This window comes from Oryzias latipes, chromosome 11 (assembly GCF_002234675.1).
Source record: "Oryzias latipes chromosome 11, ASM223467v1".
Classification (NCBI taxonomy): Eukaryota; Metazoa; Chordata; class Actinopteri; order Beloniformes; family Adrianichthyidae; genus Oryzias; species Oryzias latipes.
This window is the reverse complement of record NC_019869.2, coordinates 10,882,626-10,894,762: the sequence shown is the minus strand read 5'-3', so window position 1 is coordinate 10,894,762 and position 12,137 is coordinate 10,882,626. Positions and strand designations below refer to the sequence as shown.

The 12,137-nt window shown below is 39.3% G+C and overlaps 1 protein-coding gene across 1 annotated transcript in view; it reads left to right on the top strand.

The window, feature by feature from the left end:
* The window catches only part of kcnh8 (potassium voltage-gated channel subfamily H member 8), a 71,863-nt gene that overhangs the window by 22,688 nt on the left and 37,038 nt on the right, over positions 1–12,137 (top strand). The window contains exons 3-6 of the mRNA XM_011480853.3: positions 3,818–3,949; positions 7,311–7,438; positions 8,656–8,893; positions 8,993–9,150. Of these exons, the coding sequence (XP_011479155.1) occupies positions 3,818–3,949; positions 7,311–7,438; positions 8,656–8,893; positions 8,993–9,150 (656 nt within the window). The remainder of the gene's footprint in view (positions 1–3,817; positions 3,950–7,310; positions 7,439–8,655; positions 8,894–8,992; positions 9,151–12,137) is intronic.

Here is a 12,137-nt window from a genome sequence, read left to right as displayed (position 1 = left end):
TATTTCTGGGGAAACTCCATTTAAATTGGCATATGGGCCACTGCATGGAAGAAATAATTACTAGAGGAAGGGATATAAAACTTATTTTATTGATCTGTGCTCATTAAACGGTGATTAAACAAATCCATCAGTGAAAATTGTCATGCACTTGTTATTTAACTTTGAGCCTCATTAAACTTTAATAGCTGTCAGCTAATAGCCGCATAACCCTGTCTCCATCAGTTTAGCTGAGCCCAGTTGTGGCATGGAGTGTGCCATAATGATTAGGAAGCTGGCCAGTGAACAAAGGGGGGGAAATAACAAGGACACAAAGAGATCAAAAGAAGGATGCCTTGACTTGATATGATAATGTTTTGATTTAAGTTTCCTGACTTATTTTTTTATTGTCATTTTAACCCCTTGACACCTATTAATGCAAAAATGCATCAATCCACTTCTGCTCCAAACTTACTCTAATTTAGCTTTTACTTAAAAGACATGAAAAGTGCATTTTCCAGAAACAAAAAACACAAGTAATTTTTTTTCATCTTTGGAATTAAACTCTAGAGACAAGAGTTTGATCAAATTTGAACGTTTTTTGTACAGTCGGTTCGAATACATGGGAAAAAAAAGTTCTTTAAATTTTCTGCTTTTTAGGTACAATTGCTTGTGGCCTGCTGTTTTCAGTTTCTGCATTACACCCACAAGCTTTTTCCAAAAGCCTTTTTTAAATCTGTTCCTAACTTTCCTCGAATAAAGAAGCATTCAGAAAAGCAGTTCAACTTACAGTTTTTCTCAGTCGCTTTAGTACAATTCTCAGATCAGAATGAAATTCCAAAAACTTTTTGTTCAATCTTCACATCATGATGTCACTTGTGCACATCATATAAGCAGTTTCTCACTTCTTTGAACAAGTTGCAATTGCTTTGGTACATCCATGCAAATGCTTATGTACAATTCTCTGCTCTTTGCTACATTATCAATTCTTTATGTCATATGGATCAAAATGTATTATGTAGTTCACTGTGCAATAGTCTTACTCCTCAAAACTCCTAGTCATTAGTTCATCGTATAAGTCATTAACTGCAAAATGGTTGACCAAGTTGTCATAATGTGACAAAAATATTTCGCTGCATTGCAAGAGAGGATATTCGCTGTGATGTGGATGAGAATTTGTGGCCTAACATACAGGAACGACAAGAGGTGTAGGAAGACCACACCAATTCCTACTGCACTGCCTGTACTGTTGTACAGAATATTGTCCTATCTTTTTTTTCCCTTTATGTTACTGTTTGCAGTGGGTTTTTTCTATGTTGGTATGACATGGTCTGTCAACAAATTACAATATGAACAATAAAAGTGTTAATGTGAATCTTGTCCAGTCTCTTGCAATCAAACATAAAAGGTGTAACTTACATTTTACAATAATTGTCATCCAAACTTTAGCCATAGTTTACATCAGAACCTCCCTCTAAAGTACACAGTTATATTGACAACATGACTAAGTCATTTGACTGTCTTGTTCGTAGACAATGACACAAGGACTTGACATTCTGATGGCACTGACATGTTCAATGACATAAAGACTTAGTTTTCAGAGATGAACTAAAGATTTTGAGCACGTTACAGGCTTTTGCAAGAAATCCATAGTGTTTTGCTGTTTGTACAAATTGTTTTGAGAAATGCACACACGTATTTGCAAACTTCAATTCTGATCTGAGAATTGTACTAAAGCGACTGAGAAAAACTGTAACTTTGTTAAATGCCCTCCGTCATCAGAAAAATTCTACAAGAATCTGTGAAAAACAGCAAAAACACAATTTTGTGGTTCTTTCAGACATTTACGTGTAAAACTTCCAAACATTGCATTTTTCATGAGGGAAACTTTTGTTTAGAGAAGATATTTACCTCCTAAACTGGGTGCTGGATCTTTAACAGAGGAGCCTGATGGCTGAAGGCTCTGAAAATAGAATGTAAACAGTGTGATACACCATTCAAATTTACAGCTTTTTCTTTGATTGATTGAAGTAGATATAGCAGACAGCTCAGTTCAGATGCACACACATATGCTTGATAATACCCTCACAGATGCAGCTCTCCCTCTCTGATATCTCACATCACAGTCATTCATCTTCTTTTTTTGTCTTTCAATTGCCTTTAGTCCCTTTCCTCCAAATATGTCTCTGTTTGGTCTTGCTTTCAGTTTTTTTCTGCATGTGCCAAACACACCTACAGCTCTGGTGCTGCCAGTTTCTCAGTACGTTGTTGGCTTTCACCCCTGCTCAGCTCTTTGGTTCTATTATCTCTCCTTTCCTCCTTTTTCCTCTCTTTCCGTCTGTCACAGCGGAGTCCTGAAAGTAAACAAGGCTGATTGACTCAGTTTGTCCTCCGTCTGTCTGCCTGAGAACAGAGAACGCTGCAGGCTCGCAATCAGGAATACTCCTCTTCACTCTGGGTGCCTGATAGTGGCATCTTGCTTCTCAGCCGTTCAGCTGTTCACTCAGACACGCACTCAAGCAAAGACAAAAACACTGAGATTGGGGTAACAAACAGGCAAGGAAAGCTTACAGAGTGAGGGTGATGGAAGGAAACTCCATGGGAAATCCCTCTTGATCAAAAATCCATATAGTAGGTTGCGAGCCTTCATCATGAGACTATATATGCTGCAGACTAAACAATTTTTACTTAAAATCTTTTTAAAAATTGTGTTTTTGGTGTTTTTAACATGTTCTTGTGTCATTTTTTCTGATGATGGATGGATGTATAAAGACAATTAGGTTCAGAATTGCATTTCTGAGTATTTCGTTATTCAAATTGTTGTGAATCTGGAGCAGATGAAAAAACGCTGTTGGAAATTATGCTGGACAGGCGACGATCTCCCTGCTCCAGGAGCTCACCAACAGGGAGGGGAAGGGGGGTGGGGTTGCTTTGCGCCAAAAATCCAGCCCACAATTCAGAAGAAGAAAACCTAGATTTTTAACCTTTGGCCATAAACAGCATAATCATAATTAGAAGACCCCTGGGAACACTTTAAAATTGATCAAAAGATGATCAGAGTGGGACTTTAAGTTGTGGCAAAAATATGTCACGCAAATTTGACTGCATAGCTACCAAGGTGTGTGTGTGTGTGTGGGGGGGGGCTCTTCATCTCACACACTTGGATTTTTATTACTAACTATAATATACTATTATTTACTATTATACTACTATTTGCCAACTAGCCATGTCGAATTTCCCAAACTATTCCAGACAAATGTAGGCTTCAGAAAAAATAAACAGATGTTATTTTCTCATTTATTTATGAAAGACGTCTTGAATAAGTTAAAGCACCAAGATAACTGTTGTGGAGTTTAAATCAAAGCAGAAAAGAAAACATTTCCCCACAAACCTGTGGAGGACTGCACATGGGTCTAAATTCATGTAAAAAAATTATTATTTTTTTTACCATTACCTATTTTTCTTGCAGAGAAAATCTTTTGAAAGGCTTTTATTTAAAAGGAAACAAGACTTCAAAGATTTGTTCATCCCTTGTTGTGCTTGGGGAATGGTTAGCCCGGTCTATTTAAAGCCTCTGCTCTCCCCCATCCCCTTGTGACCCCTAAGGGTTAGAAAGCCCACTGATGAGTTGAGGAGTCGATGGAACCGTTTATTCACTCCCAGCGCAAACAAAGCCAACATACAGTACAGACCAAAAGTTTGCACACACCTTCCCAATCAAATGAATGGGAAGGTGTGTCCAAACTTTTGGTCTGTACTGTATACACATTCCAAATCAACCTAGAAAATTTCCAAAAGTTGCATTTGATGGCATTAAAAAAATGTCTCTTTGTACTTTCAGCTGTGCTGTTCTGGTGCCTGTTGGACATAGTTCCAATCAAAAACGAGAAGGGAGATGTGGTGCTCTTTCTGGCTTCCTTTAAGGACATTACTGACACTAAAGCCAAAGCCATCCACGAGGACCGGAGGGAAGGTAATACTAATCATGCAATATGGTTATCTTTTCTCTCAGTCAGATGTAAAATTCCTCAAAGAAAGATTAACTTTTATAACAAAAATCTGGTAATCTTTCAAAAAATATCATAATTATTAAATATCAGAATGGGGGGTGGGGGGTGGGTGTATTTGCATTTACTCCGCACTTGAGGCGTCTAAATCTTAAACATCATGCTCTTGTTGGGAAATTTGTTTCAACAGTCACCCATTAACTATCCTGACACATCAGATATATGAATGTTAAAAATAATTTGTTTTGTTGGAGCTCCTTCATTGATTATAAGAATCACATAAAAAAGTTCTAGTGGTAAAGAACTTTAGTCAAAACCTATGCGTTTGTCATAACTGCCTTTACATGTGGAAATGGGTTGTCTGCGGATGAACTCTGTGCAAACCTGCAGGGCATGCAGATTGGCCTCAGGAATTATAATCAAGGTTGTGTACCACTTGGTGAACTCGCAGGGCAAAAATGTTCATGAACATTTTTGTCTATAACCATGCTGTGAGTGACAGGTCATAGCAAACACTTTGGGTCTATTCAGACTGGAAAAATTAGTTAGTCCAGACCAAGGGATCTTATTTTGGTCCGGATTGAGTCCTGAACCTTGCCTTTGGTTTGTATTCAGACTACTGTCAACCTGACATTTCTGTTTCGAACCAAAGAAAAAAAAAAAAAAAAGAAAAAAAAAAGCACTATAGATCCTTTCAGTCATTGTTCAGGAATTACGAGGGCGGGGCAAAGCAACCAGAGAAAGAAAATGGCGTATGGCGTATACTTATGTATCGCCTTTCTTCCTACAAGGACAAAGCGCTTTACAGTCACAGACCCATTCACCCAGTCACACACACATTCACACACTGGTGGCATAATGGAAGTCCTATGCTTTGCAATCCCTGTCTGGATAGTTCACTTCAACCTTCAACCTTTTATATTTTGCTCACCAATTATGACTCCATGCCTGACTCCCCAGCTGACTGCTGGCCTGACCCGCCTGCCCTCTTGGCGGACAACTTGACCAACCCTGACGACTTGCCCGACCCGCTGGAGCTCGAGGACTGGCCGAACCCATGCCAGTCCCAGACTCCATGCCTGAACCATCAGCCAACCACTGGCCTGACCCGCCAGCCGATTGCTGGCCTGATCCGCCAGTTGATTGTTGGCTTGACCCGCCTGCCCCAGACTTCATGCCTGACCTGCCTGCCCTATGGACTGATTACTCTACCGAATCTGACGACTGGCCCAACCCGCCGGCACCTGACTACTGGCCCGAGCCGCCGGCACCTGACTACTGCCCGGCCCGCCGGTGCACCCTGCCACACTGGCCCTGAACTCTGTGCCTGATCCAACACCGATTTTGGACTCCCCGCTGGCACCTGAACGGCCAAGGCACCCTGACTTAGCCAGACCCGCCTCGTCTGCCTCGCTGGGCAGTGCGGCCTCCCGGCCGTCCTCCGGACCTGCCTCGCCGTTCAGCGCGGCCTCCGGACCGTCCTCCGGACTCATCGTCTCGGCCTCGCTGGTATGCCCAGCCCTGCCTCCATTTGACCGTCAAAGTTCGTCCTCCGGGCCCCCTCCTCCTTAGTTGACCTTTGGAACCTCGATGCCTTTCCTTGAGGGGGGGTACTGTCATGGTTTGGGTGTCTTTGCATAAGTTTTTGCTTCCTTTTGTTTCTGTCATGTTTGAGTTCTGTTTCCTGTCTTATTTTGGAAGGTTTCCTGTTTTGTGGTGCTTTTGAGTTTTACTTCCCTGATCCCAATCTCTCCTGATCATGTTCACCTGTGTTTTGTCAGTCTTGTTTTTATTTAAGTCTTGTCTCTGCCTTGTGCTGGTCCATACCGTCTCTTCCCTGTCTGTCTTCTGCCATGTTTTCATGTTTAGGCCACAGTAAGCTTAGTTTTGTTTCCCTGCTCTGCAGCGCTTTGTGTTAGTTTAATAAACACCTTGCCCTGCACTGTGTGCCTCCCGTCTCTGTCGTCACGCTCACCAGCCCTCCTTACCTGACAGCAAGCTCCTTTCGTGTCTCTTGCGTGCAGTTTGGCTGTTAGAAATGAGGAAATGACCATCCAAAAACAGGCATATGTGACTAGGGCATAAGAACTAGCATCAAAAAGTCACTCAGTAATCACTGTGACACATTAAATATATGAAATTTAAAAGCAATTTATTTTGTCTGAGTTCTTTTATTGCTTATAAGAATGAATAAAGAGTTATTTTTGTCCACAAGGGCATGGAAAATTTTAGTTATAGCTTAAGAAGTCTTTTAAGTCTGATGGGACCCACAAAGACTCTCTTTTCCTGGATATCATGAGTAAATTGTGGAAGAACCCAATGTGTGGGGTGAACACTTTCCGACTTTCTCTGTTTCCTTTTCTGTCAAAAGTTTTACCTTTACTAAAAACATAGTCTACACTATGTCCCTAGTTTTTAGTGTCATTCGTCCATTTCTCGGCTCCTCCATCACCTCGATTTGTCATTACACCCTGCTGTTTTTTACCATAACTCACCATTCTCACATCTCCTGTCTATTCTACAAGTGCCCCTCCACCACCACCTCCTTCTCAAATAGACTCTCACCTCACTAGTGCTTCCCTGACACCCCCCCAATAATGGCTGAACAACCGAAGGGAAATTCATTAGATCTAAAAATAAGCCCCACACTGTTTTATGGATGGGCCCTGTCTGTCCACCTTGTGGGGTTCATGTGAGCACGTTTTCAAAAGGACACTCAAAAGGAGTTTCACTTCTACTCCCCAACTGTGTTACTGTCTTTGACGTCACTTATACCACAAAAAAACAAGTTTTTTACCTTTGAAATTTCCAAAAACTTACTACAAAAACAAAGCTTTGTCCCAGCTTTGAATTTCTCAGTCTGCACTCATCCCATCTGAACAGTCTGCCTCAACAATATACTCAAAGAAACACAGAACTGTGCTTGCTGCAGTGTTCACTTCAGCTGCAATCCACAACCACTTAACTTTCTTAAAACCGCCACCCTGCCAAAGTAGTAAAGAGTTCTTTTTTTGGATACAATACACAATACTCCCCATTATGACAGAATGACCAAAACCTGCTTTTGAACAATGCCAAAATAGACAGCGAAGGTTTTTTTTTTCAACTATAATTTTAATATCATGTTTAAACAAATGGGACAGATTGCTCAAAAATGGTACAATTTTTTTTTAATTCTTATTTTTATATGTATTCTCTTTTCCTATTCAGGACAGAACGTTGGGCATTTGATCAAACGTAATGACAGTTTTATACGTCGGGAGCAAACCCTATGGGAGTAAAGAGTTGTTGATGGGTGTGCATCAACCCGTGTGTGTGTGCTTACAGAGCGGCGGCGTGGAAGGGTGAAAACAGGCTCTCCCTTCAGCACAGCTCGGCTGCGGAGCGGCACTGTTCTCTATCACATCTCTGGTCACTTGCACAGCAGGGAGAAGAGCAAGATTAAACTCAACAAGGTATTACTCCACAAATGGGGACTTTGTAAAAAAGAAAAAGAAAAAATATATTTTACTACAACTTACAAAAAAATTAATGATAAATAAATGAGACAAATGACAGGAAGGATTCTAATTGGTTTGCCTAATCCCCTGTAGACTAAAATAGAAATCTGGTTTGTGCTTTGAAAAACTGGTAATTAAGAAAAGTACACACAGTAACAAAAATTAACTAAATAAATGTATCTGTTCCATTTTTGAAGCCAGCATTGCATGAAGTTAGCAGCACTTTCAAAAGTAACATCTTAAAAAAGTACCGTATTCTTTTTGCGGTTTGATAACAGCAGATGGATTGCTCAGAGTTAAAGTAAATAGCAAAGATATCCTCAAATGTATCTCAAGTAACCATCCCTTACTAGAAATAGAAGGGATTGAGAAGCATCATTAGGTACAGCTTTTTAAAATGAAGTGTATGATCATCTCATTAAGAGAAAATCTTTTTTGAAGCAACAAGTGCAACAATATTCAAAATTTGCTATCAACAACCACCACCTAATTCCTGAAATCAAATTATTTTAACGACACGCAGTGGACAAGGATCACATGTTGTCAAGCATCTAAATAAAGTCACTGGCTGCGTGCCTTTGAACATATAAGTTCATTTTAACTGAAAAGCAGCCGAATGTCTCTGACCTGCAAAATTGTTAAATTAACATACTCCGAAATATGTCTTGGTATTGATGTATTTACACTGATTTAAAAAAAAATCTGCTTACATTTGAATTCATTACTTGTAAAAAGTCATATATGTATTTTGATTAAGTGGTTAAATAGTTAAAATATTCATTAATCCTACTCTTTCTGTTTTTTTAAAGGGTGTACAGAGAAACAAGGTCCGCGCCCCTTTATTCCCTATATACCAGCTACTATAAATGTGTGAGCTTTTTTGTCAGACACTTAGGAAAGTTCAAAAACATATTTAAATAACGTATATACATTTAATTAGGTTTTAAATAGCCAAATAACTTATCTTTCTTAAAATCAGTTCTGTTCCCTTCATAAGGACTGCAATTTAGCTTTTTAGCTCAAAGCTTTCTGAATGAACTAAAAGAATACTGCTGTATGTATACTCCTTTGTCTTCATTCATTCATAAGAAGTTATCTAAACAATGTTCTCAGACATTCTTGGCTTCCGTTTGTTTATTTTTTGAAGCAGACTACTTTTCTTATCTGTCCAGAATGTGTTTGGTGACCCACCTGCTCTGCCTGAGTATAAGGTAGCAGATGCCAAGAAGTCCAAATTCATCCTTCTACACTACAGCACTTTTAAAGCAGGATGGGACTGGCTGATCCTGCTAGCCACATTCTATGTTGCTGTGACGGTTCCCTATAACGTCTGCTTCATTGGTGATGATGATGACCTGACACGCAGCACGACTGTGAGCGATATTGCTGTGGAGATCCTTTTCATTATAGGTATGTTCTTGCTAGGAAACAGTTTTCCTTGATTTGAAGAATTGACTCTGTGGGAAAACCCACACCTTAAAAACAAACTGTTGTTTTTCTATCTTTCAGATATTATTTTCAATTTTCGCACTACTTATGTCAGCAAGTCCGGTCAGGTAATCTTTGACGCTCGTCAGATATGCATCCATTACCTGACCACATGGTTTATCATCGATCTGGTGGCTGCATTGCCTTTTGATCTGCTCTATGCTGTCAGAGTGAGCGTGGTAAGTAGATTGGATATTACTTTCACAGAATATATTTCTCTCTTTTTAAAAATCATTTTGTACATAAATCTTTAAATACATTTTTAGCTTGGACTGCATAGGCAAAATGTGGGGAGGGGGAAGGTATGTCATATATTTTTCAAGCTGTAGTAATAAAAATAACTGTGGAAATCTAACACATTCAATAAATTCAAAAAAATCTACTCCAGAGTTTTATTAATGAATAATATGGCGAACGCCAAAGTGTAAATCATTGCATCAAATTTTAAAATATGTAATTTCTAACATTTTTTTTAAATAAAATATTTACAAAATCTAAAAAAAAAACACAGGCACAAAACCTAAAAATTTTTTTTATTTTAAAATAATTCTTTATGTCTCCATAAGTGGATGTAACAAGTACCAAGACCTGTTTAGAACTGCTTAATAAAGCAGCTCTACTCAAAGCTTTAACTAAACTCACCAAGTATTGGGGGTTTTTTTTCGAAAAAGGGACTGGCATGTTGCTCCAAAACAGCCTATTAATTTGTTGTTCTTTAAAGAGCGGCAAGCATAGCAAAAATCATTTGGATTGTTTCCAGAGCTCCAGTATGGCTTTAATTTGGTGTGGATTCCATCTTCAGTACAAAATAATCAGGCCTGTATCATTAAAATCTTTGTTTCTACTACAGGAGTCGAATACAAAGCCTCATAAAAACAGTTGTGAGGAAAAAAAAGTATAGATCTCAAGCAATTAGGAAGACTTTCTTGACATTTTCCTGTTTGAATGATACAACCAATCGTAAGGCTACATACACTATAGGGAGTCTTTTTTTTCTATTCTATCATAAAAGTTTGTGCTGTCTGGGCCCTAATGTACAGAAAGTGAATACTCTGTATTCGATGGCCTATTAGACTGGAGCACACACATTCAGCCTAACATATTAAAGGAACTGAAGGATTTACAAGCAAGTCATACTACTCACGTCTGAAACTCTTTGCTTACCAAGAGTTGAAACCTACCTTTTTTATTCCTACAATGAATGCATAAATAGAAAGGGGGACCATCTGGTTTGTTAGAATATGGTTTGTTGATATAAAACCAATCTCTGTGATTGTGTGGGAGTGCATTTGTGCTCAGTGCATCATTGGAAGGGCAACTTGCACATCTGTAAAGATATTATTAAAAGTGAGGACCCAAACTTTTCTCTACAAAAACTGTATGTGCTTTTCACCACTTCTACATAGTTCCACACATAAATGTTTTTAGGTTTTATGTACCGTATATGTGGCTGGATAGCTGAGTCGGTTAAGTGCAGGACTTGTGCATGTGAAATCAAGGTTTGTTTCCCAGGGGGTGCAATGAGCTTCATCTAGTTTGGGTCCTTGAGCAAGACCCTTCACCCTACTGCCTAACTGTGCAGTCGCAAGAGGGGCCACAATTCTGGACCTCCCTCTGCTGCCCAGATAAAAACAGGGTTGTGTCAGGAAGGGCATCCGGCATTAAAATCTCTGCCAAAACCACCTGTGGTTTCAAAACACTTTCCAATGAGTTACACGCATTGCTGCTTCAATGTGAAAAAAATGAAAAAACATGACAGAATATGATAAACAATTGGAACGTCCCTCTTCAAAAAATGTAAGACATTTTTTCCAACTGTTCTGTACATTGAAATTATAAAATTTGGTCAGGAAAATGTTGAAATCATAAAATCAATTATAAAAGTAACTAAAAAACTAACTTTTTTTCCTATCAAAGTATAAAGGTGGCGAGCTGTGACAGGCTGCCCCAGGTAAAGACACCAGTTTGGTTCCAAAAGTCTATAAATGGAAATACCAAGGAATCCCAGTGGATCAGGCTTTAGGCATAGGTCTACTGGGCCATAGATTCTTTACTGCCACTGGGGAGAGGTAGAATAGCTGGTATAACTGCAGCACGTTCTGCTTGATACCCCCTCTGAGGACAGAGCATTCAGAAAGTCTGCTTCCAGGGCAAAAACCATCGTTCACCAAAATGAGCCTGGAGGCCTCAGCAGTGGTCGTCCCTTATGTCTTTAGTCATACGTCTTTGTCAGTTTTCTCTTTCTGGCAAGCTTAATTGTGTTTCAAGGGACATTTCTGTGGTAGTTTGGAGTCTTGGAAGATTCTTGGGGTCAACATCTTTTTGCTGAATTATGTCTTAAAAGATTTCAAACCTATGACTGAATGACCATAACAGCTTTGCAAAAACGGAAACCTGAATTTTTTATTGTTTTAGCTACTGAAAGTCATTGCATGCTTTGAAGATCGAAGCCTTCTTGGTTTAATACCATTTATGTTTTTGAGCCGACTGGTACTGCCACTAAAATAAATAAAAATCAACTGACCTGTCATGTTGTTGTGATGCGGTTGTAGGGCTAAAGGCATTGCTGGAGGCAGAGAAATAATTGCCATTTCTGCTACATTACAACCTTTCTAGTTTACATGCTGCTTTAAAAAGGATGCAATAATTTAGCCGAATGCCCATTTCCCACCTGATAAGCGGAGGGAAAAAAAACACAGTATATATAAGGAAAAGAAAGGCAGCAGGAGCTGGATGTGTAAGGGGGGCTGATATATGCTGGAGAAAAGATGGAGCTTCTCCCCAGGGCTCAGTAGGCGGCTTCATTACCCCTCATGCTCCACCATCTTTATTTCTCATAGCAAGGGTGTGCAAAAACCACCATAAAGCATGTTAAAGATGTGTGCAAGAGCATATCTGCCCGCCCCAACACCATCCTCTTGCCTGTTTTTACAGATTGTCACAAATGTGCACATGCAGAGTTTTATACCTTTAAAGACTTAATATGATAAAAATTGTGTTTTTTGTGTGTTTTTAACATATTCTTTTGGCATTTTTCCTCATGATTTAAGTCATATGTAAGTAAAATTAAGCTCAAAATTGTGTTTCTGAAGATTAAAGGACCTGAAGCACAAACATGTTAGTTTAAGGACCCAGACAACACAAACTTTCATGATAGGATCAAACA